We start from the raw sequence: 27,614 nt of genomic DNA, 5'->3' as shown, positions 1-27,614 counted from the left end.
CATGAGTAATTGATGGGCACCGCCGAGTGCTCTGAAGTCCACCCACAGGCTTAGTGTTGACGTTTCGATTGTGCTACACGACCGTGTAAACGACAGAAGGGCCCCACACGTAGCAGGATGTGAACATCTGGCTCATTTCTGGTTTCTCACCCACCTGAAACAGTCTCCAGTTGATGCCGGGTGCTGTACAGATTGTGGTTGGCGCAAGGTCACCCAGAGCCCGTGGCTTCCGTTGGGTCCCTGTGAAAGAATCAGATCGGCGAATAGCCAGTGGTCAGTCCACTGGGGCCACTGCCCCGAGAAACGCCCATCCAAGAACTGGCCCAGATGGTGGCAAGCTAGGGGCTGGTCGAAGCAGACTGTGACAAAAATAAGTAGCCAGGATCACTTAGGCATAAAAACGTCATCTTCAGCTGTATGTCTCTAAAATGCAAAGGACTAGCGGTACGTGTCTTTTCAGAGAGGGGCAACTATAAAATAAAGATGCATTCAGAATCGTCCCCCACACGACAGAGAAGAGCATCTTCACGTGACGCTTCCTCTTGTCTGTGCAATGTCAATAAACGTTAAACTTTTATTACGGCATCACAACCACTCTGTGTGTGCGGTGCCTGCTAAACTCCACGTGTCATCTACAGATTAAACCGTGTCCAAGATTTAAAAACAAAAATCTCCCAGAGCTTCCCGTCTCTAAAATAGAATCTGCCGTTGTCTGTAACTTGCAGAAGTTTTTCAAGCCCGACCCTGCTGGGAAAGGCCCCTCTGCAGTCTGCTGCAGGCTCTTCCTTAAGCTGCTAAACTGTTAAGAGTTTTGGAAAGGAATTCGAAGGCCAGGGATTAATGTAACAGGATCTCTCAGAATTTCTGTAAACTCCACGTTCCCTTCTGACAGGTAGTTATTTTGTTACTACAGAGCTTTGACCTTAAGTGACATCAGGGTTTTCGTTGCATGCGGACGGCCAGGCCCCGGCGTAGCCCTTGCGGCCTTTCTCTGTGAGCAGAGCCGGTGCGGGCCCGTCCAGGCCCTGTTTCCGGCGCCATGAAGGCGCCAGACGCACCGCGAGTTAGCGAGGGCGATACGGCCGGCAGGCCTCCGAGCTGTCCGCAAGCATCGTGCTGATTCATGCTCTGCTTTTCTTGACGCTAATGAAGTTGTTTGTTACCAATATCACTTGAGTTAGCACCAGCTGTCCTCGGGGAGCAGCCCCAGGATGTGGGGTGTCTGGACTCCTCTGCACCACCCACCCTTGAACAACGCAGGTTTGAACCGCGAGGGTCCCCTTCGTCAGATTTTCTACAGCTGACCCGCTTGGTTCGGGGGGGTCTACGCTGTTCAAACCCGCCTTGCTCGAGGCTCCCCCGGGATGGTCCGTCGCTTGCTGAAGCCGAAGCCGATTCGGATTTACTCTGACTGCAGTCTGCACCCTAGACCCCCACTGAACGGTAAAATGAGTCAGAAACATCTCCTCCTGTGCCGTGTGGGTCTCCCCAGTCATTCCCTTGGCTCTTTCCCACCCTCTTCTGAAAGCACTCGGGTCTCAGTGGGGGACGGAGCCCTTGTCCACCGCCTTGCTCGGGGCCACGTCTGTGCAGAACTGGAAGGGCGGGTCCGGGCTCTGGGTTCAGTGACCTGCAAGGTTTGATGCCTGTTTCCGAGCAGAACGTTCCCGAGCAGACCTCCCTGGGAGGTGCGGGTGTCCAAAATGCCATCTGATAAGGGTGCCACCCAACCGCGTCAGCGATGACAACACCCTAACACTGAGCTCGCTTATTATTCCTTTCCTAACGTCTCCCTCTCTTTCTCTCCCTGTTCTTCTTTTCCAGCTCATTTCCATTGATGAATTGGATAATGCTGAGGTCCTAATTTTATTTTTTCTCAATGTCCCATGGCGATGTTTCCATGACACGTTGTGGTCTGTCCCGGTCTCTGTCATGTCCAGTGTCTGACTCTGTGTGGTGTGCCTTCTGGGAGCAAGTCCTGTCCTTCATGTCTGCGCTGTTAGCGTTTCCCATGAGTCTGTTTGCCGTTTGTCACTGGGGATCCCATCTGAGTCTGGATAAAGACTTCTAAACCGAGATAAGGTTTCACTCTCTGTCTAGAATCTCGACCGAATGTGTGGTTGGCGCTGGCCTCACCCTGTCTGATATCACCCAGAGCTTTGGTCTCTTCGTGTCAAGTATCAGATGCAAAAAGCAGAACCTGCATTGGTGCACTTTGAAAGTAGTTTTGAAAACCATGACTCTCTTGGTCAGGTGGAAAGGACTGCGTGAGGGAGGGGTCACATTTCATGATGCCAGAGTGCAGATTCCAAGGGCTCATCGAGCCGCCCCAGGCTCAGGCGGGCGAGGACTGGACGACACCTGTGGCTTCTCTTCTAGGAAAACGACCTTGCGGTCAGGAAACTGCTGTGTTTTCAGAGGGCCTCCATCCTTAGCTGTCAAATCAGTTTTCTGTATTGGAATCACCCTGGAGACCAATGGATGAGTAGTCATTTTGTTTAGGGTTTGGGGGCCTCGTCAATATTTGGTTTTGTGAATATTTTTCAAGGTGTCTTGCCATATTTTTAGGATGAGATGCACGCTGGGTACATGGTACTCGAAAAGATTAATTGGGGGAACTGATGTATATAATTGAGGGAGTTTAATTGCTTGGTAAGTCGAGCACCCTGCAGGAAATGCCGACTAGAATACGTTGTCTGCCCCCGTGTCTACCGCCGTCATTTCAGAACTATTAAGGAATGGTTTGCACCTTCCTGAGGGAGTCTGCATCCCAGCCTGGAAACCGAAAGCGACACGTGTGGTACGAATTGGGTCCAGTTCCCTCGGGAACGAGCTCAGAGAGGTTCAGTGACTGGTCTGAGCTCACACAGCTCCATGGTGGCTCGGCTGGGACCAGCACGCTGCCGGCTTCCAGGCACAGACTTTCCTCTGCTCGGCTCCCAGGCGACCAGGTGAGGAGGCCACACCCTCTGGGCGAGCAGAAGCTGAGAGAAGCCAGAGGCTGTGCAGCAAGCGACCTCATTAACCACTTGAAGGAGGGCTTTCCGCCGCTTCCTGTTTAGTTGTCTCTTCGGGGTTGAGGTCCAGAAAAACATCCCTCGCTGACAAGGCACCGCGGTCGTTTCTGCCTCACGTTGGAAATGCCTCGCGGATCCGTGTGTTTCCTCTGGAAGTGGGGGCGGAGCTGCTTGGCCGAGAACAGCTGAAGTCAGGGGGGGCCGACGGTCCCCCGTCGGCGTCGGCGCTGTTATTAATACGCTGTTTTGCACCATAGTAATCAGCTGCTGTGCTTGCTCGCTCAAGATAGAACTCGGTCTCCGGGCTGGGAGCTCACTGCTCACTGCGGGGACGCGCACAGCCGAGCAGGTGTGTTTATAATTATACTCGAGGAAACAGAATCCTGTCTGTTTATGAAAGAAGAATGTCCTGGCAGCTCCTGGGATTCTTTGAAAAATTCCCTGAGGAAGCAACTGTGGCCCCTTCTCCCTTGTTACCCCTGGCAACCATCCGAGCCCTGGGACACCGGCGCTGTCCCCAGCTCCCAGGCTGCCTGATTGGCCTTTACCGTCAAGGGCTGTTCTGGAAACTCCCGCAGCGCCTGTGGTTTCTCCCCCACCGGGCTCTGTCAGGGCGCTGGGTGGGGTGCTGCAGCCACAGCTGGTGCTCTGAGGAGGCTTAATGAGTCCGTGCTGGGGGCGGGCAAGGCCTCAGGCAGAAATCACACCCGTGTTTCAGATTCTCCCGTGCTGGGGGCTGCCCTGAGACCCTGTGAGGCACACCTGTGGCCTCGTGGGCCCGTGGTGGGGGAGGGGCCGGGGCCCGTGGTGATAAAGGCCACTGGGCAGCTCCGGGGAGGAGACGCTGGAAACACCGGGAGGAGCCTTGCCCCCTGGCCTCCGTCTGTGCGCTGAGCACCCGGGGAGACACCAGGGCGGGTCACCACGTCCCAGCCAGGGAAGTGCGTGGGATGGGGCCTTCCCTGCTGGCTTCCAGGCCAGCACCTCCCTGGGAACCAGGAAGACGAGGGCCTCCTTCCTTCCTCTGGCAAATAAAGAGGTGGGGTCTCCATCCTCACCCCTGATGTTCCCTTCTCCCTGCGGGGCTGGGAAGGGGTACGCCGAGGGGAGCAGAGAGGAGCCCACCGGCGTTAGGGTCCCTGCTCACTCGAAGGTGCAGCTTGGGGCACCGTGAACACCGAATCCATGCAGGTCCCGGTGTGGCCTGTTTCTGCCCGTCAGTCCAGGAAGGCCCCTCATGGCCCCACTCAGGGCTTCAGACGGACAGCGGCCGGTGCTGAGGCACCCACTGACCTGACTGAGCCACACTGGGGGACTTGGGCCGAGTGGGGCCCCAAGACCAGCGCCTGCCCTTCTGGGGCGTACGGTTTTATGGGGAGACAGACCGTAGTACACGCAAGTGTTAAGTCGGAGCAGCAGCCATGAGAAGTGTAGAAAGGAGAAGTACCCTGGGTCTTGAGAACTTGTTGGGGGACTTCTGTGCGGGAGGTCAGGTGACCGTGATGCACCCTGCTGAGAAGGGCGGCCTCGGGGAGGGACGCAGGACACGTGCCCTTGCAGAGGGCTGGAGGGCTGTTGCCACGTGTGTGAGATGAGCTCCCCGCGTAAGCACGGCCCCCTGGAAGCACGCACGCTGGCGCCCCCCGAGCCCGCCCGCAGCCTGGCCGCCCCGCCTGGCACGTGTCGGGGCTGCAGCCGGGGTGCTGAGCCCTCAGCGTGCCCCCCAGGATCTGTATCTGTGAGCAGGGGGGCCAGGACAGGGTGCAGTGCAGGGTAGAGGAGAACAGCCTGGAATTACCCAGTCTCACCTTCAGGGGGCGTTGTGGTGACGTCCGAGCCCACGGCTGCCCTACTTTCACATCTGAACTGCCGGCTTGGGCCCCTGCCAGCATCCAGGCGCGGTTACATAAGAGCGCCTTTTTTCCTGGAATTTAGGCTCGCGCTGCTGCGTGACCTTCAGAGCCATTGCCAATGAGAGCTGTGGGTTGTTGACTGTCGGACGCTGGCACCCGGAGAGCGGGCTCAGCTCGGCGCCGGGAGCTGGGCAGGGTCGGGGGGGCCGTTTTCTCTCTCCTCTTGTCAACGCTGATGCCGGAACTCGGACAATGGAGTCCAGCGAGAAGGCGTTTTTAAAAGTGAATTGCACTGTTGAGTTCGGACGGACTCGCTCTGTAAAACAGAAGTGAAACTAAAGAACTTTTACTTCTTATTTTGTTCCTAAAAACGAATGTCCGTAGTCAAGGGCGTGTGTGAACAGATGTGAAGATTGAACATTGTTCTGCTGAAATGCTAGATAACGTCTGGTTGGGCTCAGTTTCCTTTCGCGGGCTCTGTGGTCTGAGCGTGGCTCTTCCGAGGCTGCGGAGGACCAGGCCCAGCGGCAGGTTTGCAAGTCCCTTCGATGTGCGTCTGTTCCCCTGTGAGGCTGGGAGCGGTGAGGAGGAGCTGAAGTCTGAGTCGGGGGGCTAGAGGCTAGACGTTCCCCCCAGTGTGCCGGTAACTGGATCTGTAAGATAGTTCCATTTCTGGAGCTGCATTCCACTTCTGGGGAGGTCCGTGGTAGGAGAGAGCTTATTTCAAAGGAACGTTCTAGAAGTGTAGAGGTGGTAAGAGGAACTCATGTTGACGACAGTGGAAAACTAAGGGTATTTACATGTCGGTGCCTATAAATGGCACACATGGGAGGGAGGGAGGGAGGGATGGAAAGATGGATGGATGGAAAGATGGAAGGAAGGATGGATGCAGGGACAGATGGAGGGAGGGAGGAAGGAAGGAGGGATGGATGTACAGATGGAGGGAGGGGAGAGGGAGGAAGGAGGAAGGACGGAAGGACGGATGGATGGAAGGATGCAGGGAGGCAGGAGGGAGCGAGGGGTGGATGGAGGGATGGATATAGGTGGGCGCTGTCGTCATACACCAGAAATAGTAACACCAGGAAGTCTGTGGCCTTCTTTTTATTTGAGAATGACAAAGTATCACTTCCATCATTGACGGTAGAAACCCACCCTCGATAAAATGGTGAGTACCTTCAGTGCCGAGAGCGTGGGCACTGGTGTGTTGCACGCACACCCCTGGTCACTGCTCGAGCGCCCCCGTCATGGGGCCCCGGCCGCCGCCTCCCGGGGGACAGCTGGCATTCTGTGACTGGAGATTCACTCGGAATTTGTATTTCGAAGCCAGTCTCTTGAGATCTTTTTTTCTATCAAGTTTGATTTTGCCGCCTTATCTGAAGGCCCTGGATCGAAGGGAAGCCGTGACGAGGCGGCGCGGGGCGCGCGTGGGTGTCCGCGCTCAGCCGAACAGCATGAGGGGCGGCCGCCCCCGACGGTGGCCCTGAGGCCGGAGAGGCCAGGCCCCGGAAATCCAGACACGCCCGTTTTCTCAACTTTCTCCCTCAGCACGTGATGGTGGAGAATGACCGTCCATGTAACAAGAATAAATCTGACAATAAAAATGTGCTGAGAAAATCAGCCTGTCCGTTTACTAAACATTGTCTTCTGCTCTGGGTATTATGTGTGGTATGTACATAGCTATTGTCCGATTGGAACACCGCTTATCAGTGCGATGATGTTTTTCAAAATTGCAATTTACTGCCACAGGATAACCTTATCCTCAGAGAATTAGGGCAGAAGTCCTCCCAGAAGGAAGTGCTGCTAAAGGCTGTTTTTTCGGTTTTTGACCAAATTACATGCCAGGTGTGTGGGGCCTGCTCTGTGCCTGCAATCCTAGCGGGTCCCAGTTACAGAACTCGTCTGTTCGGTATCATGAAATGGAGGTTACGGAAAATACAGCGAGCATTACGTCATGTTTTAGTGGGAACGAGTCTCCTTGAGCTCCAGGTCGGGAGGCAGAAGCCCGGAGCGCTGGCCGGCTCCAGGTCACCCCGAGAGTCCTGGTGACACGACTCGCGTCCAGTGCCCCTGGGGCTTCCCCTCTGCTGCGTGCAACATGGTCCTTCTGTGTAGAATGTCCTGAAGCTACAAACCATGACCCTCTGTTACGCCAACGCTGTCAGGAAATGTTCAAGGACGAAAGAGTATTCATTTACATTTCACTTTTGTTGTAAAAGTTCAGTGACTTTGAAAACCAACCCCACAGCCACGTAAGGAGCTATCAGGGCGTCAGTACAATCATGAAACGTATCCGAAACCACGGGCCTCTGAGCGGCTGGGAAATGGCCCTTCTAGAAGCCGAGATGCCTCTTGGACAAAGACATCGTCAAGAAGAAAGGAAAAGACGCAGCAAGTCTCGTTCCGTCTCCGCCTCCGTGAGCTTGCGTTTTGACAGGCAGGGCCTCGGTGGGCGTCTCTCTGGGTTCCCGCAGGAATCGGGGCCTGCGTCCTTTGTCCTTCCTGGTCCAGGACCCGTGGAGGCTGTGGGCGGGCACGGGGCCAGGGAAACAGTCGGAGACAATGCCCTTGTCGCTGTCTCTCCTCTCAAAGGCTTGGCCCGTTGCTCTGAATCTGCCTCTTCGGTGTCGCTTCCGCGCCTAGCGCAGAGAGCACAAACGTTCGCACACTTCCGATCCCTTCGCCTCAAGCCCACGGCGTGGGGGTTCGAGTGCGTCCTGGGACCTGGCAGTGTTTATATTGTCTCCGGCTGTGTCCGCGCACTCCTGTGGGCTCTGCCGCCCCCACGGGAAGCCACGCCCTTTGGAGGGACACTTTCTGCCCAGGTGAGTGGGGTGTCTGAAAGGTCTCCTCCCCAGGAGTGGGCGCACAACCCTCCCGCCACGCCCCACGGTCCTTGGGGAACCGGCTCAATCTTTGCGCTTGAAGAAATCCCCTACGGCTCGACTTCGTTTTGCTGGTTGAGAATCAGAAAACGACAGAAATCACGAGGTTATGAAACAAGTCTTACATTAAGAACATTGTTTCTGCCTTGGGGATCGGACCACCAACCCGGTGGCCGAGCTGCTTGGACAGTCCCGTCCCGCAGGCTTCCGGCCCTGGCTCGCCACCCCCAGCACTGGCCTCAGAGTGCACCCGTCGCTGGAGCACCTCCCAGGAGGCCGAGGTCCCTCCGCTGCAGCATGAGCCTCGGCCTGGAACCAGCCGGCCGTGCCTGGTGCGTGACTTCGGTCCCCGCCAGACATCAATTCCCTGCTCTGACCTGCGCTCTCCGGAGAACAGCGACAGGTGCTGTCTTCACCGGGAGCCGCGGACGCTTCTCCGGCCACGCCTTCCCTAGCGGCCACGCGCACCCTGACCGTCACCCTCGGTTTCCCTTTGGCACCCTCTAGTCTCTCTTGCGTGGTTGGAAATGATGAAATCGAGGGGATGTCGTCATGCTCTGGCAGGACGGGGGCCGGGAGTCCATGGAGCTCCTGAGGGAGGTGCCGGGCGGGCCCTGCACGGGGAGCCTGCCCTTCTCCCCCCAGAGATGTGCCAGGGGAGCCCGACTTTGGTCCCTGCTCCAGCGCCAGGGCCTCGCCCTCCGAGATGGGCTGGAGCGGGAGAGCAGGACGTGGGTGCACCAGGACAGGCTGTGTCCGGGGTGGGGCACAGCGCAGGCCGGGCACTGGTTCGCCCTGAGGCCCTCCTGCCGCCACCGCCCGTGTCCCGCCCACGTCTCCGTGGTGTGTGGTCTCCGTGGGTGTGTGGTCTCGCTTCCCTCTCCTCTCCCTGCGGGTGAGTGAAGACGGACAGTGCTGGTCCTTCCTGGGGCAGCTTTTCCTTACAGGCATTTCCTTCTTGGTCGTCGTCGTCTGCTTTGTTTCTTTCCTGATTTAAGTGTTTCCCCATCTCAGGCAGTAGTCTCTTCCCAGACAACCAGGTTCAGGTCCAGGTAACAGACAGAGTATCCCCCCTTCACGGTGGACGCCGGGTCCCTCCCCTGTGATGTGGTCCCTGTGCTCTGCCCTTGAGTGTGGTCTCTGTGGCCCCGGAGGGTCGGCCGTCACTAACCTGCTGTCTCTTGCTCCCACCAGCTGCCGCCAGCCCCGGACCCAGAGAACTCCACGGAGGTGTGTGCTGAGGGCTTCTCGGGTGTCCTGCCTGAGTGTCTGGGTTGTCGTGGAGACGTGTCTGTCCCGGCAGCAGGAGCGGGGGCAGTCTGGGGCCTGGCCAGGAACTGGGGTGGTTCTCAGGGTAGGAAGAAATCCCGAGGAGCTGGGGCTGAACCCGAGGCCTCTCCAGGGGCCGGCGGTGGCCTCGCACGCCCCGTCTGTGTGAGCTGGGCTCTGGGCCCCGCGCAGAGATGGGTCTGCAGGGAGCCTTGGGGAGAGCCGCTGCCACAGGCGTGGTCGCCAGCGCCCCGTTCTTGCTGCTGACTGCTCTCGCTAGGGGAGGGGCCGGGTAACTTTTGGGGAGGCATACAGCCAGGGATCAAATTCTGCTTTCAGAAACGTTCTGAAATCCCAGTAGTGGAAGCCAGAGTGAGGTGGGCTGGGCTGGGCAGAAGTCTCTCGAGATAGTGAAGCCCTCGGGTGGCCGGGCTGCCGTGTGTGGCTTCGTGACCATCAGCATCCAGTGTCCTCGTCGGAGCTCTCGGTCGTCAGCAGCCGATTGCAGTGGGGACACGGGGGGGCTGGGAGAGCCACGCTCCAAGTCTTGTCTGCTCGGCGTGGCGTGTCGATGTTCTCATGCATGCGCCGTGCAGGGGTGCATGGCCGCCACCAGGACCTGCCCGGTTGAGTCTGCATCATGTAGAAGTGCATGATGTAGAACTTCATTTCATCAGCTTTGCAAACAACAGCGTCAGCCAGAAATTCATGTGTCTGCTCATCTTCGGCCTGGGGTTGGGGGCGGGGGGCGGTCAGCAGTGGCCCCCGTAACCGGGCGTGAGTCACCTGGGGAAGCAGGGACAGTGCTGTCCTTCCGTTTAAGTCCTGCCCGCGAGCTCTCGGTGTTCTCAGTGGGCACTCACAGCCAACTTTCTGCGTGTTCAGCAGGAGCTCGAACCGAGTCCACCCCTGAGGCAACTGGAAGACCATAAAAGGGTACGTAGTCTCGGGTGCCGGGGCTCCCTCAGCCCACACGGTGACGTACACGTGACGTTTCTTGTTGATGTTGTTAGAGCATGACCGGGTCAGGACTGGTTCCAGCCACTTACATATGCCACTCTGTGCCCAGCTCTGCACCCCGCCTTGCACCCCGGGACCCCCAGACAGGGGCCATGTGAGCTGTTCAGGTCTGCGCCCCTTTCTCTGGCAGCCTTCTGCCCAGGTGCAGCCGTAAAAGGATTTCCCTGTGAGGACCCGTGATCACTGGGGATGGTTGGTAATCAAGTGTACAGGCGGACGTTCCCGACGACAGCGCCCCGCTACGGCCGCGGCCAGCGAGCTGCGGTTTCGGGCTCGCGTGGGGGCGCGGGCCCACCAGCAGGCCTTCACGGCGGCGCGACCTCAGCGCTCGGCTTTCCGTCCTGCTTCTGTCCACGTCACGCCGTGTCGGAGGGTTCCCTTTGACGGTCCGCAGCTGCCTGCACGTCCACAAATCCACACGTGGTTTGTGATGGTTCCCCGACAGGAAGTGAACAAGGGAGTGTGTCTCTGCATGGAGTCCTGGGGGCGGACTTCGAGGCCAGGGGCTCGATGCTCCCTCCAGGGGGTCGATGCTCCCTCCAGGTGCTGCCTGGGCCTCACCCAGCCACGTTCTAGAAGGCCGTCGCCTCTCGCAGCGCCCGTTGGGGGAAGTTAACCAGACATCCTGGTTTTCTGAGCGCTGGCCATCTGCCGGTGACTGGCTAAGACTTCCTTGTACGTTAGCGCGTCGATGTCATCACTGCTGACATTGACCCAGTGACACGGCCTGCATCCCCATTTCACAGACAAGGGAACAGAGACTCGGAGAGGTTGGGCACCTTCCCCAAGGTCATGAGGTTAGAAAATGAGTGGCGGTGAGCGGGCCTCCTTGGAACTGTGGCCCTCGGTGTCCAGGGCGCCAACCATGCCCGTCCCGGGCCTCAGGGGAGCCTCATGCCCTCGGCTCCCAGGACACGCAGTGCTGCTGCTGCCCGAGTGCGTGGGCTGTGGTCTCAGCAGGTCTCCCTTTGCCAGGCCCTCCCGGTGTGACTTGGGGCAGAGCTATTTCACCTCCCTGGGCCTCGGTTTCTCTTTCTGTAAAATGGGGATGATGGTCTCCAGCCCAGGGCCAGTCCGTGGGCTGTGTGCACACACAGCGCTCAGCACAGTGGGGGGACCCGGATGGGGTGTCAGCTGCTGGCACTGTGCACACGGAGACGCCTCGGTGGTGCGGTAGACAACAGGCAGGAAAAGGAAGGTATTTTTACACAGTGCTGACGAAGGTGTGAAAGCTCAGCGCTCTTGCGAGACGCTGACCTCCCCCGAGCTCAGGAGTGGTAAGCGGCTGGCACCGGGGAGCCGAAAGGTCACCCTTCCCCTCTTTGCGGGTGGCGACACGCACACGGTGCCCCCTCGGCGCTCCTCCCCACCGGTCCCACCGACGGGTGCGGAACTCGTGTGAGCCGAGCTGCAGGCGGGAGGGAGCGTGGTGCCGTGACTCCGCCGCGGTTCTCACGTGGCCCGGGGCGTGAACGGAACTCGCCTCTCGGTCTCGTCATGACGTGTGTGGAATTTCTTACCGGAGACCAACAGCTGACGTGCCCACACTGCAGAAGGGACGGCACCCGGGCCGCGCTTGTCTCAGACCCGGGGGCTTTTCCCTGCACGTCTTCATCCCGCTCTGCGTGTCCACCAGCTCGGAGGGGCAGGCTTCTCCTCCGCCTGTCTCCACTGGGGCTCGTCCGACTTCCGGTCGTGCTCATCCATTGTCGTCTTCTGTCCCTTTCACCTAAAATTCTCTGTTCTTTCCCTCTGAGAAAAGGAACAAATCTCACTTTGCTTAGAACAAAAAGCCCGCGTGCTCTGTGTTGTATGTTGCATTGCAGCTTATTTATTATGGAGAAGGTGAGGTCGAGATGCCCCCAGCCTCATCAGTAAAGGGAAGAGAACAAAGGTCTGTGGGGCAGGGTACGTACAGGTGGCTTTTTTCCATCCTGAGCACATTTCATGATGTTATGGGGGAGGCGTACCGGTTGATCCATCGGTTGCTGTGGTAACTGTGAGGGTCTCTCTGCAGAGGGAGAGGCCGCAAGGTGGGGGAGCTCCCTCTGTAGCTGGGGTTTGGCCCCCGGGCTTTGAGCACGCACAGCTGCTGCTCCCGGAGCTGCGTGTTCCGAGGGTCCGTGTTCTCTCTCCACCTCCCCTTCCTTCACGGCTGACTGACCGCGGTGTGCCGGTGACCCTGGCCAGCGCAGGAGCGGAAAGTCTCAACGAGCGGCTCTGGCCCTCGGGCACTGGGGAGCTGAGGGTCTGCTGGGGACACCCTGATGGCTGTGCGTGTGTTGGCTGGGCCGTCACCCGCCTCGATCATTCAGCCCTGTGACCGGCCAGATTCCTGCCGTGAGGGCGGCCGCCCAGCTGCTGTGGCCTCCGGTCCCAACCCAGCCGTCCACTCTCCGAGCTGTGCTCCTGGGCCGGAGAGTCCAGGCGGAGAACCGGCTGCGTTGCTGCCGGGCTCCCTCGTGGGAGCTCAGCCTGGCTCCCCGAAAGACTCAACGTCGGTTGGGTGCGTCCCCAGATCTCCCCTTGGCAGCACTGCGGGAGCACCTCGCCTTCCCTTCTTCCCGCCTCGGTGGGCTTTCCGGAACATTCCTCCGAGCTTGGTGCGGCTCTCAGCATCGTCGTCTTGACAGCCTGCTCTTCGCGATGGGAGTGTGGACAGGTTTGTGCCGGTGCCCGAGGTCTGAACACCAGCTCACACCATCTCTACCAAAATGGGGTTTTCCGGGCCGTTAAAAGCACGACACTCAACGCAGTTTATTTTAAAAGCACTTGAAAACGTCACACGGGGCTCCTCCCAGGGAGGCACTGTCAGAACTGGGCTTTGCCCTTGTGAGGTAGGGAATGAGTTTCGTGAGCTAATGGAAGTAACTCCCATGAGAGACACGAGTGGGCAGAACGGAGAGAAGAAAACCGATTTCTTTCTTCTCTGGACTTGCATCTAAGAGGCATTACTGCCCCCCCTTCTCTCCTGTGCGTCCATCCCAGCGGGTCCGCGACTTTGACCAGCATCGGGCAGTGTCACAGGAGAAAACGTCTGCAGCCCGGGACCCTGCCCGGTGCCCCTGGCCTCCCACCCCATGGGCCCCCTCCCCCTCCCGTCAGCTCCCTCCCATCTCACGGTGCAAACACCCCACTTGAAGTCTCCAGACCTGTTCCCGGAGCCTATTAACAAACCACTTTCCGTTCCACTGACTAGCGTCCAGCTGCTGGCCTCTCGGTCTGCTGGGAGCTGTCAGACTCGACGCGCCCGCCGGCGCCTCTGCTCCGCTGGACTCCTCGCCTGCTCCCGCTGTCCTTGGGAGGGAGTCACGCCGTCCCCACAGCCTTCGGCTTTTAGAGACTGCAGACCCGGAGGGGTCTAGGCGTGGCCGGGCTGCTTTGCGGCCTCCGGGAGGAGAGGGCTCATCCCAGCCTTCTGTTTCTCGGCGGGCGCCCCCTCGCCCTGCCTCGCGGTGGTCTCCGTGCCGGCTCGTCTGTGAGGCTCACGCGTTGACTGGCCTCTGATCCTGGCCACGGTCTGTCCCCTGCGGCACAGTGGCTCTCCGCCACGCGGCCACCGTCGGCTCCTGTGAGGAAGGCCTTCTTCCGGCCTGTCATTTCATCATCTCCTCCTGGGGGCCGGGAGTGAGCCCTGTGCTTCCGCAACATGTAGACCCGCCTGCGGACAGTGACCTGGGACATGTCCAGTGCGTCCGCTTGGTGTTGGCTCACCCCAGAGGGACTTTTTGGGTTGTTTCTGTTACTGTTAGTTGCCCTTCAAAGTTGATGTTCTGTCTTCATCACTGTGGGAGAGAGGCCTCAGATACAGATATGTTTTGTGGTGGTTAATCCTCACCCGAGGATATTTTTCCATTGGTTTTTATTTTTATTTATTTTTTCCTTTATTGATTTTAGAGGTGGAGGAAGGGAGAAGGAGAGAGAGATGGAAACATCGATGAGAGAGAACATTGGCCGCCTCCTGCATGCTCCCCACTGGGGATCAGGCCCACAACCTGGGCATGTGTCCTGACCGGGCATCAAACGTGACCTCTTGGTGCAGGGTCGACACTCAGCCACTGAGCCACACCGGCCAGACTCCATTGGTTTTTAGAGAGAGAGAGGGAGGGAAAGAAACATCGATGTGAAAGAGACACATCGACTGGTTGCCTCCCGCACGACCCTGACCAGGGCCGGGTATCAAACCTGCAACCCAGGCATGTGCCCTTGACCAGAGTCGAACCTGCAGCGCTTCGGTCCGTGGGCTGACGCTCTAACTGCTGAGCCAAATCAGTCAGGGCCAGATATGTAATATTCTTCACCTTTTTTTATGATCTGGTTTTCTGAGAAACGTTGGGAGGAGTTAACTGGAGAGCTTCCAAATGCTCTTATTAATAGTTTATTTTTCACGAGGGGAACGGCACCAGCGATACACGGGGACCCTCTGCTTTTGACTGTTAGTTGCTCAGTTATGCGTTAAATTCAGAAGCTGATTTCATTATCCTGTTTGAATTAAGGGTGAGGCGCTCAGGCAAATTTTGGTCAACCGTTACTATGGAAACGTCAGACCTTCCGGAAGAAGAGAGAGTCTCACCAGCTTCGGCAATGGCCCGCTGTCACCGGGAGGACCCAGCAAGCCTGGGGGTGGAGGTAGGCCGTGGCTGGGCCGTGGGCGCACGTGTGAGCAGAGTGTGCCCCGTGTGCCGCCTGCAGCTCGCGTGTCTTTGCCTTTGGCGTCGTTGACCTGCTTTGCTCCTTCGGGGCCCCCATCATGCGGCAGGTACCGCTGTCCCTGCTGAAGGGGCTGTAGTTTCACTGACGCCCATGCTGGGTGCCTTCCCAAACTCTCGTGGGTGCTCACCCCAAAGTCCCCGTATAGAAATCTTCAACACACGTCCTGAAGTGTTCCGGAGCCCCACGCACGGCTGCAGGGGAGGGAAGTGTGGGCACACTGGGCGCAGCTGTGGGTGTTCGGGGCAGGAGCTGGGTGCCCACAGCACGTGAGCTGCCTGCTGCCCTGGCGTGGTGGTTCCTGGGGGGGTCCCCAGCTGATGAGCCTCGCACACAGGCAGCGGGTCTGCTCAGGCCGTGGCGGTGGCTCTAGTGACCCCCAGGCTCCCGGGTCATCCCAGACAGGTCCTTAGCTTTCTGCCCAAAAGTTCCCGGTGATTCTAAACCACAGCTGCCTGGCACAACCTCTCAAAACGGTCTCTCTTCACTCCGGTGGTGAGGTCACGCAACAAGATGTGAGGCTGGGGACCCCAGGAGGGGGCAGGGCACCGGGGGCACGTCATCTCTGTGCTGGTGAAAAGGGTGAAGGAGAGGGAACCGTCAGAGTGTTGAGAGCCAGGTAGTGGTGGAGAATGGCGCGGCCCACCGCTGCGATGGTGGTTAACGAGCCGTGTTCCATCTTCCAGGGGGCGGCTCCGGGTCCAGCTCCGTGAGCAGGGGTGAGATGAGCCTGGCCGAGGTTCAGTGCCACCTGGACAAGGAGGGGGCCTCCAATCTGGTCATCGACCTCATAATGAACGCGTCCAGCGACCGAGTGTTCCACGAGAGCATCCTGCTGGCCATCGCCCTTCTGGAGGGCGGCAACACCACCATCCAGGTAGGAGCTGGCGCGGCCGCGGACAGGCCTCCCGCCGGGCAGCAGGACCCAGGGACCCAGTGACGCACGACTCGAGTCCGAGCAGCAGCTCATTCTTAGCACAAGGCATTCGGTCGTCCTGAAAAATGAATTCCGTTGACACTTGGCCATGGTCACTGTCATGATTCAACTTGGTTCCAAAACACGAGTTACATTTGCAGTTGATGGCACGCTGAGCACGTGCAGAGGAACCGCCCAGGATTGGGCGGAGCCGGGACCCCGAGGAGGTTTGTTCAGTGCGGGATTGAAAATGTGGGTCTGCAGTTTTTATCCACGATCACGGAGGGTCCCATCACAAGGTGACCCGGAAGTAGTGTAGGCTGCATATCCTGTGTAGAGCTCATATCTGCAGATCTGCGCCCTCTGCTGACTGGGCAGCTCTCCGCCGGTCACCTGCGCAGGTCAGCGAAAGCAGACCACTCGGAATCGATAGGGAGAAGCCGGGCCAGGCTGGTCAAACATGAGTAGATGATTCTGTGTTAGCTGGGTATGCTGCATATTTAAAAATAATAAAAACGAGATTTTTTTTTTCCTTTATTGATTTTAGAGAGAGAGGAGGGGAGAGTGAGAGAAAGATGGAAACATTGATGAGAGAGAACATTGATTGGCTGCCTCCTGCATGCCCCCCACTGGGGATCGGGCCCACAACCCGAGCATGTGCCCTGACCGGGAATCGAACCGGGACCTCTTGGTTCAGGGTCGATGCTCAACCACTGAGCCACGCTGGCCGGACATAAAAATTAGAATTCTTAGTAGAAGACCTTAAAGGAACAATTTTAGTGGACTTGAATACCGTATACCTCAACCTCATAACGAATGATAATTTTTGCGTAAAAATGGCAATTGAAATTCTTCCTATAAATGTTTTAACGCCCTTCTCCGTGCTGCATTCTTCCGTCTTCACTGGCTCCGAGGAAGGTCCCCGAGCCGAGTGTACACGCAGACGTATGTTTTGCAAACAGCTTCATTGAGGTCATTTGCATCCAATGCAGTTCGCCCCTGTGTGTGTATTTGACTGGACATGACAATTCTTGGTCTTGAATGTGAATTCAGAGTCTGGGCTAATGGTGCCTGGTTCTCTGTGCCGATTGGGAAAGGATGCGTCTTGCTGTGGGCAGGCGTGCCCCAGGCCGGGGGACCTGGCTGGACAAGGGGGGCACAGGCTGGATTTCAGCCCCCACTCACCCTTCCCGCCAGCACCCCGTGCGGCAGCGTCTGGCTGGCGGCCCGTCCCCTCGCACTCTGTCCCCATGCGCCCCAGCACGGACTTCTGAAGCTCATCACTGCTGCGTGGAGCTGACTGTGCCAGTGGCCGGCCTGCCCCACGCCCGCCTTTGGCCTGGACACCGGAGCTGTGGCCCGTGGGGATTGTTGGACGTGAGTCTGGCCGTGATGGTGGTGTGTCCTGCAGTCCTGATCACCCATGGCCATGGCCGCACTGTCCCACTGCTTGTGATGGGGGACACAAGGAGCCTCTGGGGTGCAGGAGACCATCTGCACCCAGTCTGGTGGTGATGCTGCGTGGGTACCTGCCTGTTTCGGACTCCGTGAACCGTGCGGTTACCACTGTGCGTTCCTGCGCCCGTTACACCTCGGTGGAAAAAACAGGGAGAGAAAGAGCCCTGGAGCCCAAGGTTCAGGGGTGAGGGGCAGGAGCCCAGGAGTGGAGACCCCAGCACTCCCTGCTCTAGGCCTGGACACTGACAGCTCGTCAGGGTTGGCGGGTGGCACCTGAGACGCGATGTGGGGGATGAAAAGGTCAGAGGCCGGGGCTCTCGGGGCTTCGGGGTCTGGAGGAGGAGCCCACGAAGACACCGTCCGCTAGGGAAGGAGCAAGTGCGGCGCGCTGGCTGGGTGCCGTGTTGTTCACAGCGTACCCTGGTGCTGATGGCAAGGCGCACAGAAGCTGTTTTTCCTTCAAGTCCTTTATCTTGTAAAGTAATGATGACTATTAGTTTCATGTTTTCACACATTTGTTACTCATATGCTCAGACTCCAGATGAAATGCCACGGCTCAGCTCCAGGGCTCCAGCCCCCGGGGAGGGGGCTGTTCTCTGCAGGGAGCTCGCGGGCCGTGGGTGGGCTGGGCGCGGTGGCCTGTCGCCCTGCCAGGACCAGGATGGGGCGGCCCTGCGGGCGCCCCCTCCCCCTTTCTGTGGTCTGGGGGGTTGGCGGGAGCACTAACCCTTACCCCTCGCCTCCTGAGTGACCTGTGGTTCCAGGGAAATGTGTCCCAGCCTGGAGCTGACTGAGATCCCGCCGGCCTCGGGCTTCTCTTCCTCCGAGAAAATGACGTGGGCTCCGCTTGTTCAGGTCCAGCTCCGGACAGTCTCGCTGCAGCCGCGGGGAGTGACGCGGAGTGTTGCCCGAGCGAGCCGGCTCGCAGGAGGAAGTGGCGAGCCGGGAAGTGTGTGCGTTCGGCCCAGGCTGCGGCGTGGCCAGGCACCGTCCCCGCCCCGTCCCTTCCTGTTCCCGTGACGCGGGACCGCCAGGAAGGGAGCTCGGTCTGTGGCCAGGTGGGCTTCCTGGCCTCCGGACAGGTGGCAGGAGGGGCCACCTCGGGAGCTGCAGGGGCGCCAGACCCCATGCTGCTGGTCGAGAACAGGGCTCCCCCCGCCCCCCATTCACAGAATGGGGACGAGGCCCGCCTTCCGGTCCGGTTTGTGTGGGAGTGGGGGCGCTAGACCTGGTTTCTGTTCCCGTATCTATGTCGAGTGTGAGACCGAGTGTGGGCTCCTGGGGTCCCGGCAGCTTTGAATCGGAACTTTTTTGGTTTTTTGGTGTTTTTTTCTTTTTTTAGCAATTATTAGATACTTCCCCATGAATTCTTAGAAGCCGGTAGTGACGGCTGGGTGATTCCATTTACGAAACGTTCCCTAGTTTGGGAAAAGCGTTATTGAAAAGATAGTGACTGGACAGAGGAGGGGACATCCCTACAGCAAAATCCTGCTCGGCAGTGGCAGGAGGGAACTTTGATGAAGGCCGTCTTGGGGCGTCTCTGAGGCCTCGTGCTGGGGAGAAGCCGGTCTCAAAGGCCCGCGCCAAGGTTCCGTTTCTGTGACATTCCCGGAGGAGCGGGGCGGACGGAGCCCAGGTCAGCGTGTGCAGAGTGGACGGCAGGAGTCGGCTGAAGGGCCAGCCCGCACGAGGCTTTCGGGGGATGAGCTGTTGTGGGCCCTCCACACGTGTGTGGGACTTTGTAGAACTGTGCACCAGTAAGCCCGTTTCACTGTACGATCATTTAAAAGCATCAAAGTAAAAATTCACGGCGGCGATGACGATAACCCACCTTGACGAAGAGCTTTCCGTGGGCCAGGAGCTCCCCTCCCCCACCACGGCCTCCCTGGGAGGCCGGTGCCCAGAGCCGGCCGTCTTACAGATGAGGACACAGAGCACACGATCGTTCAGGAACTTGCCCCAGATCGTAGCAGCGACACGGCAGAGCCAGGGACGGGCTGAGGCGGCTGGGCCCCTCCTCGCCTGAGTGGCCTCGTTCCTCAGGAGGAGGCGGCTCCCCCCGCCTGCAGAGCAGCTCCGTGTCACCCCGAAGGCTCGAAGGGAGGGGCGTCTGGCTGCACAGCTCGGTGGACAGACACGTTTCCTTGACCACTGCCGACCGCATCCTTCCCTGGAGCTGCCTTGCTGGAGTCTCCCAGAGCAGTGACGTGTCTGGCACAGGGTTGTCCCCGTCGCAGAGCTGAGGAAGCAGATCTCAGCCCCTGCGCCCCTTGTCCCCTCCTCCACGCTATCGCGGAGTTACTGCTGAGGGGTTAAACCACCAGCCCCTCGGATACCTGCCTGTTTCAGTGGGCGTGGGCTCAGCCGCGTGGTTCTTCCGCTGCGTGGGATCTTGGCTGGGGCTGGAGCCATGGCGCTGATTGAGCCTGAAAGGCTGAGGTCCCCGCTGAGGGCTGAGCCGGGCCGTCGCCGGGTTCCCCTCCGTGTGGCCTCTCCCTGTGGTTTGGGCTCCCTAAGCACGGTGGCTGGAATCCAAGGAGCAGTGGTTGGAGAGGCGGGAGTGGAAGCTCCCAGTCCTTGTGAGTCCTGGGCTTGCAATTCCTAGCACGATGCTTCTGCCACACTGTGGGGGTCAAAGCCAGTCCGGAGGCCCCGGGGCTCTGGAGGGAGGGGGAAGCTCCGCCTCCTGTTGCAGGGAGGAGGGAACTGTGGGGGCGCCTTTGGAGACTGGTCCCCCCCAGTGGACTGAGCACCGACCATGCGCCCGTCAAGCCTCGAGCTGGTTGCCACAGATGCAGAGAAGGGACACCGCAGTCTCCAGAGGAGGAGCTCAGTGCCCCCCGGAAGCCCAGCCCGTCAGCAGAAGCAGCCTTCCCTTTTTGCGTGATGTGTAAAAACCCAGCCCTGCCCCGAGGACCAGGTCGCTGCGGCCATCGCGGCCCAGGTGTGAGCTCCACGGCCCAGTCCTCGGAGGTGTGGTTGATGGGAATCCGAAGCCGAGACGCACAGTTCTGCTCAGCGCCCCCTCCTGGACCCTCGTCGCCCTGCACGTCGTCACGGAGCCGGAAACACCTGGATGCCGGATTGAGGCTACGCCCCAGCCCAGTGTCCCCATCTTCCAGCACCTCTGTCCCTGCCCCGGCTTCTCTGAGGGTGGTCACATCTGAAGATGGACGTTGCCCCCAACCTTCCTCCTACCTGGGGGCCCTCAGAGCAGCTCAGACTGCACGGGCGAGCCCTAGGACCCAGGCAGTGATGACCCGCCACCCTTGGGCTCCCCAGGAATGGGTGAGGTCGCCGAGCCATGGCCCAAGCCTCTGTTTAAGAGCCAACCCCGGCCTTCCAGCCCCAGAAGAAATCTCCTTTCTGTTCGATGTATTATAGCAAGTGGGAAGCTAAGAAACAAGCGTTTGCTTCTGAATTAGGTTCTGGCACCCACAGGGCTCAGCAAGGCTCACGGCCCTGGCATGCCGTCCTGAGCCCTTGCCAGTGTGTGTTTCTCCCTCCCGAGATGTCCTCCAGCACCTGGGACGGTCCCTGCTTCCTCCCCCTGCGGGGGGCCAGAGCCCGTCTTGCCTGGGGAAGCGGAGGAGCCGAGTGTGTGTTGGGACAGAGACAGCGTTTGGGTCTCTTTACCAAGTACAGATGTTTGGGGACAGATGTGCTGAGGTGAGCACAGGGAGCTTCACGGGGGATTAAGGGGGCTGGATACCAACTGGGGACTGACCACTTCGGTCGCAGAAGCACAGAGCATTTTCCGAGGCGGGTGGCTGCCCGCGGCCAAGCCTGGCGAGCGGACACGAGCAGGCAGGCTTCCTTCTCCGCATCCGCAGGCCTGGCCGAGGCGAGCGCGCTGAGGGAGCGGGCTGGCGGGCGGGGCGGCACCCCTGTCCGGCTCGCTCAGCGCCTGTCTGCGGGCCGACGCTCGGCCCGGGCGGTGGACGTGGAATCCCCGCCGGCAGGAGCCAGGGCAGCGGAGGGGGCGCCTTGGCTCGCCCGCCTCTGACCCCGTGGGCGAGGCCTGGTTCCCTTTTCTGGAGACGAGGGCCATCTGACGGGCAGCGGAGGAGGAAGGCTGCTGTGAGGAGTTACGTCAAAGGGTGTTGTTTTTGGCAGGGCCGTCAGAAATGAGTCAGGCCTGATGGTGTTTTCTGACCTCGGGGCTCATCCGCGTGGGAACCAGCGGGTCTGCAGAGCAGGCCGACTGCGTGGGGGCCGCGGGCAGGAGCACAGGGGCGGTGGCCCGAGGGCCAGATCAGCCAGCTGAGGGTGGTGGCCAGGGTCAGGCCCTCGGGAGACCGCCGACACAGGAAGCTGATGCCCGGGAAGGAGGTGCTCTCCAGAGTGAGACACCTGCGTGGAATCCCGCTCCGCCCCGCGGCTGGGTGACCTCGGGCTGCCGCAGGACAGGCTGCAGCTCGTGTCACCTGTGTCACGGGCGAGGTGCGCGGCGGGAGACGCTGCGGAAGCGGGTGCTGCTGTTGAGGTGGGCGGAGGCCTGGGTTCGAGGCCTGGCTCCTGACCAGGTGCCGCCTCTCGGGTCCTGAGATGTGGATGCCCACAGAAGGGCCTCGGGCAGTGCTGGGGTCACAAAGACCTGGAAATGCGGCGGTGACCTTCGTTAGTAAGATGTTATCGTTAAGGTTTCATTTTATTAAATTTATTTTCTGTCTGAAGTCCGACTCCTGATGTTCTGCCTCTGGGTCGTGGTTTACGGGGCAGCCGGCCTGGACGAGGGCACTGGGCTCTGTGTTGTGTTCACACGTGGCCCCCGGTCCCGGACGGGACACGCTGCGGGGGGTGCAGGGTTGGGGCCGCGTGGCCCGACCGACAGGCTCTGGGCGGGGCAGTCGCTCTGTGCCTGTGAGGGCTCCTGGGCCCAGGCCTCTGTTTCCTTCCTTTTTTTTTTTTTAATCCTCACTTGAGGATGTATTTCTCATTGAGTTTTTTTTGTGTGTGTGTTTTTTTAACAGAAAGGAAGGGGGGGAGAGAAACACTGATTAGTCATTTGCCACATGCACCTCGACTGGGGATCGAACCCACAACCTGGGTATGTGCCTTACTGTGAATTGAACACTCCCAGCATCTGAGCCCCTGGCCAGGGCTCCTGCTCTATTTTGGGGGAGGTGGTCCAAATAATTCCGTGGACCTACGCACCTTCCTTTCTGTCCATCCCCAGGAAACCGGTGTCTATTATTGCTCTAAATCCAGATTCTGAGGTAGAAACTCGAACTTCTGAAGTAGTCACCGCTCTTGGGAATATGAGCCCTGAATGAACTCCCCCGGAGAGGAGAGGGACCCGCTCGGGGAGGGGCAGCTGGCCCTGGACCGCGTGGGGACCCCTGCACTCGGTCCTGCTGCAGGGCTAGAAGTCAGTGCACGGTGTCGGGCATCCACGTGGCTCCTTCTCACCTGGGTCCCCTGAGGCTCGCTCCGTGGGGCTGAGGTGGCCCGAGGGGCCGTCGACCGTGGCTGGGCTATGGGAGGAGTCGGAGAGCTGGTGCTCATCCTTCCTTCCCTCCCGAGCAGCCAGCGGTTCAGGCAGAGCGCACGGTGATGCGCGTGTCCGCGCTCCGTCCGGCGAGGACACTGAGGCTGGGCTGGGGACAGTGTTCATCTTCCTTCCTGCAAACCCCATGTGCAAGGATTAGTTGCTAGGAGATTCTTCAGGGGAACCTCGGGTTTCCACAGTCTCCAGAGTCTGACTACAGAGCTGAACACAGAGCAGACGTGAGAACCGCTGTCCGTAGGGCCAGCGTCTCCTTCCATCCTGTTCGTCCACAAGTCAGGCCTCTCCCCCTTTCTCTCCTGCAGTTCTAGCGCAAGGTGGTGTCTGCCCCACTGTCCCCGATGACGGCGGGGCGCAGAGAGCCTCGGGCACCTGCCCGCACGCCGGCCCCGCCTGCTCTGTGAATCGGGTGGCACGGAGCGCGGCCACCTTACTCCCGTGGCACCGTGCGGCTGCCCTCGCGCCGCGTGGGCAGCGTTTGGGAGCAAAGACCCAAGAGCACCTCGAAGCCCAGACTATTTGTTCATTTGCTGTTTGGCCCGTGGCCGGAGGCCTTTGCCGGCCGGAGTGCTGCATCCTTGCTCCTGGACAGTAAGCTGCCTCGGGGAAAGCCGGCCCTGCCTGTGTTCTCAGCCTGGGACAGCAGTGACAGGGCCTGGCGAGCCCCCAGGTGACTGCTGCCCTGGGTCCCTCGACGCTGGGACCACGCACTCAGCTAGGACGTGGGGATTCAGGGGAAGAGGGGGCCCTGCTTTTTGTTCCCTTCTTCGGGGAGGTTACGTTCTCTCCTGTCCTTCACGGCCCCGCCAGGGTGCGTTCCTTCACCCGTTTCCACTTTTGAAGGCGGATTCGGATTCGGAAGGCGGACGGAGGCGGAGTTCTCCCCGGGCTGGTGTCGGGGCCTCGGCGTCACCTGCCCCCGGACCCTGTCCGCTCCTCGCGGCCTCTTGCCTCGCGCGCTGGTTTTCCTAGTGGCCAGCACAGAGCTTCCTGCCGCGCCAACATTTAAGCCTGAAACATCGGAAGCGTTGCCGCCTGCTCTCCAGCCTGTTTGTCTTCTCTTCCTCCCACCCCCGGAGTGAGCTCACACCATTGTGTCAGAGCCTCTGCGCCGTCCCAGGTCTCCGCAAACCCCGTGGGCCCCACCTGTCCCTCGGTTCTCGCCCGGGCTTGCCGAGCAGCAGCCTCCCCCGCTGCCTCTGGTTCTCCAGTCTGTCCCTGGGCCCCACCACGAGACGGGGCGCCGTCATCGGCCTCCTCCCCCCGTGCCCACGCTACCTTCGAGACGTTTTATAGCCCACACTCGGGATTTTTAGTCAGCCAGACACTTGACACCTTGAGGTTAAATGATGCCCAGTGGCCAGTGGAGAGGCTGGGATTTGGCCTCAGAGCACCCTGCCACCCCACCTGCCACCCCAGCTGCCACCCCCCCTGCCACCCCACCTGCCACCCCGGGCGGTCCCAGTCCTGAGGCCGGTTGCCCTCCACCTGCGTGGCTGAGATAGATCGCCCCTGCAGCGCCCACCCCGTCTCCGGCATTCCACGCCCCTGAACGGAGGCCTGGCCACCTGCTCCCTGCCATCAGTCTTCCTCCGAGGGCGGGGCCCATGGCCACCCCGATGACATCTGCTGGCAGCCTCCTGACCTGGCCCCGCCCGGTCCTCACACTTCCCACGCTCACTGCCCGAAGCTGCCCCGCGCGTGGCCAGCCCCGCCACGGACTCGGGTGCCCCAGCTCCCTGAGGGACGCGCCCTCTGTCTCTGGGCAGTTCATTTCCGGTGGTGGTCATCACACTGTAAATGGACGGTCACTGTAAGACCCAAGGGGACAGACCAAGTCTGTCCGCACCCCGAGTTCCCTAGAGAAGTCGCACTGTGTGCCGATGAGGGGGCGCGGTCTGTAGGAAATGACTCCGTGTGGGCTCGCAGGGCTGGGAACCTTTGCCTGCCAAGCGCCCGTGGATGTTTAAACATCGTCCGAGGGCCACACAAAACTGTCTTAACTTCTAAGGACTCCTCCCCGGGGCTGGGCGTCTGGGACGACAAATAAAACCAACGTGCGCCCTCCTGCTGCTTCACCCGCAGGGGTCCCAGGCGCCCAGGTTGGCAGAGACGGGAAGGGGAGCTGGTGCGTCCTCTCCGGAGACGGGGGGCTCACCCACCGGGGCGCCTGTGGAAAGTGACGCCCCCAGCTCCCAGCTTCCTTTTTCCGGCCCCTGAAGGGCATGTCCTCTGTGAGGCTTGTCAGGTCTCGTTTGCACAACGAGCCGGATTCTCCCCACAGATGAGTCTTTGGCTGGTTGAAGAGTATTCGTTTGGGGAAGGAAAAGGAAGGGACTTGTTGTCTTTATAAAGTGCCCTTTGTAGGCGGGCACGGCGCTGGGTGCTGTGACGAGTTATCGGGGGATAGCCCCAGTTACAGATGAGGAGACTGAGCTCCAGGAGCCAGGGTCCTAGCCAGAGTCCCCAGTTAGCAGAGCTGAGATTTGAACCCCGGGTCTGTCTGCCTCAAACATCTCTCGACTCTACCCTGCCAGTGAGCCTGTAAGTTCAGGCCGCGTCAGGCTGCCCGGTGCCCACCTCCCGCCCGGCGCTGTGCGTGCGGCGAGCCCTGTCTCGGCGTCGGGGAGGCTCTGGTACTCCGCCCAAGAGGCCAGTGCCCACTGCCCGGCTACCCGGTGAGTTTCAAAGTGGACGTAAGAGCCACACAGTGGAAGCAAGTTCAGTTTTACGGAGCGAATGGGTCTTTCTCTGGTTCCGCCCGTGTCCTCGTGATGAGGCTGTTCCCTGGTCAGAGGCGGACTCGTCCCTGGCGTGAGAAGGTCCCCCGCTGAGCTTCGCTTCTCCGAGCTTTCTGGGGCCGCCAACCCCTGCGCTAGCTCCAGCTCGCCGTGCGGCCGTGACTTGTGTGCCTGTCTTATGTTTACAAGAGGAAGTATCCCATTTAGTTCTGTTTTCACACCCGAAGCCCGAGCGCGGAGAGAACACGGTGTTTCAACGCCCCCTCGGGTATCAGCGGCAGAGCGGAGGTTGTATATTGTCACAGACAGTTTTCTGAGTGGATTCCCACATTTGTTACCTGGCAACGCGCTGCCTGGGGGCCAGATGATGCAATGGTTCGGAGCCCGCTGTTCCTGGGGAATTGAGCCGCGAGGCACCGCGGGTCAGGCTGGTGTCTCGCCCCCTGCCTGGTGAGAGGACAGCCCACAGGGGGGACGCAGTCGGCGCCCCTCGCTGGGCTCACCCTCCGAGCTGTTCCGGCCGGCAGTCTGCGTCTTAGCTGCTCTGACGCATTGAGAGCGACGCGGCCTGAACCGGAACGCTGGGTGGGGCCTGAGTGGCCCCTGCTCCCTGCCAGTGCCCCCCCCCCCCCCCCCCGGTCCTGTGGGATTAACCCCTGTCCCTTGAAGACATTGGCGTTCACAACCCTTCCTGGCGTTGTAGGTTTGAAAGGCTTCTCAGTTGAAGCCACGGTTCTGAAATGAAAAAAACACACCAAACAAACAGAAAATATCTCGCCGAGACCAAGGGCACCACATATTCCGACCCCTGTGACGTTTCTGGAAGGATGCTGGAGAGGGACCGTTCCCATGGTAACAGTTCCTCAGAGACCTTCGTGGCATCGACGGGTCCGACAGATGCAGAGGACTGGGCCCAGCAGCAGAGCCTGCAGGCTCACCCCCCTGAGCACACCCCTGGCGAAGATGCACAGCGGGTCTGTCCAGAGGCCCCGGCGGCACCGAGGCCGAGCGGTCGGGCTGCTGTCGGCCGCGTCTGCTCCCCTCTGCGCTGCCCACTCGGGGTACCGGGGCTTCTCTGAGGAGGCCGGGGCTTCCTGTCCTGCTTGTCGAGAGAGAGACCACCACTCACGCCTGGAGGGGTTGGAGTCCGTCTGTTAGCTTTGTGTACGCGCCCTGCGTGCTCCGGTCTCCCTCGGAACACCCCAGAAGCCCTCTGCCCGTGGTTCTTGCTCTTGGGGTCAGTACTAATCCTGGCTCCATCAGGGAGTGTTCTGAGGAAGCCCAAGAGTCCTGGAGATTCTGTTTCATAGCGAGAGAGTAGACTGCTTTTAAACCCCAGGAGGACTTGGCCCCGAGGGCGCCGAACTCGGACCATCGCCCTGAGCCCTGAGCGCCTTTCATTCAGAAACCTGTGTCCTGCCGTCTAAACCTGAGTATGATCCTCGACCAGAGTCGAGCCTCCGCCCGCCGGCCGAGGAAGGCGCTCCAGAGACAGACAAGGTCACGCTGCATTTTTTGGGTACACACAGGAACCCACAGGGCTGTTACATAACTTCTATTTATATCATCCTTGCCGAGTGTCTGCAGGCAGGCAGGCAAGAGTCGCTGGGAAGGGATTTAATGAGCTCGCTGGCTTTGCTCACCTTCCTGAGCTGGTAGGAGCCAGCTTGTTCTCAAAGACGTCAGCAGAGAATCTGGCCGTGGGTGGGCGGCCAGGGTAGGTGGACGAGCTCGTTGCCATGGTGCCTCGGGTGGCTCTCCCCCTTCCCTGACTCCTTCCTGCCCCCTCCCTTCTCTCTCCCCTTGCCTTCGGAATCTGTAAGTGTCCTTGTTCCTCACACCCACTCAGGATTCTTGGACCTGTCACCAGAAACAGGACATGCTTCCTTCCCCTGGGAGCGCGTCCGTGTGCGGCCTCGGGACGTCGGGAGAGTTTGGACGGAGGTGTGTTCTTCCAGCCCCTCCGTCTCGGGGACCCTCCTGGAAGTCTTTGATCTCACCCGGAGACGGACTGCTCAGTGGTGCATGGCCCCCCCAAGGCAAGGGGACGTGTGTCCCCAGCCCTAATCCCGGAGCGTGGACGTCGACGTCACGCAGCCTGGGCTTTGTTTGAAGTGGCCGCTCCCCCCAGTTCTCGGCCGGGAAACGGATCTGCTCCCGGGAGGGCTGCCCGCACCCGGCCGTGCCTGGGCCCGGCACTGAAACACGTGAGGATGGGGATGAAGTGTTCTTAGAAAAG

General features: G+C 60.0%; 1 protein-coding gene across 3 annotated transcripts in view; it reads left to right on the top strand.

Moving 5' to 3' along the window:
• The window catches only part of ITPR1 (inositol 1,4,5-trisphosphate receptor type 1), a 257,806-nt gene that overhangs the window by 161,922 nt on the left and 68,270 nt on the right, over positions 1–27,614 (top strand). The window contains exons 39-42 of one of the 3 annotated variants that reach the window (XM_036266061.1): positions 8,947–8,982; positions 9,907–9,957; positions 14,538–14,670; positions 15,438–15,628. In XM_036266061.1, coding sequence (XP_036121954.1) covers positions 8,947–8,982; positions 9,907–9,957; positions 14,538–14,670; positions 15,438–15,628 — 411 coding nt within the window. The remainder of the gene's footprint in view (positions 1–8,946; positions 8,983–9,906; positions 9,958–14,537; positions 14,671–15,437; positions 15,629–27,614) is intronic. The other 2 variants (XM_036266060.1, XM_036266062.1) reach the window with 2 other exon arrangements.

Source organism: Molossus molossus, unplaced genomic scaffold, assembly GCF_014108415.1.
Source record: "Molossus molossus isolate mMolMol1 unplaced genomic scaffold, mMolMol1.p scaffold_m16_p_18, whole genome shotgun sequence".
Taxonomy (NCBI): domain Eukaryota; kingdom Metazoa; phylum Chordata; class Mammalia; order Chiroptera; family Molossidae; genus Molossus; species Molossus molossus.
The sequence above is the reverse complement of the archived record's forward strand: the minus strand, read 5'-3'. Positions and strand labels throughout refer to the sequence as shown.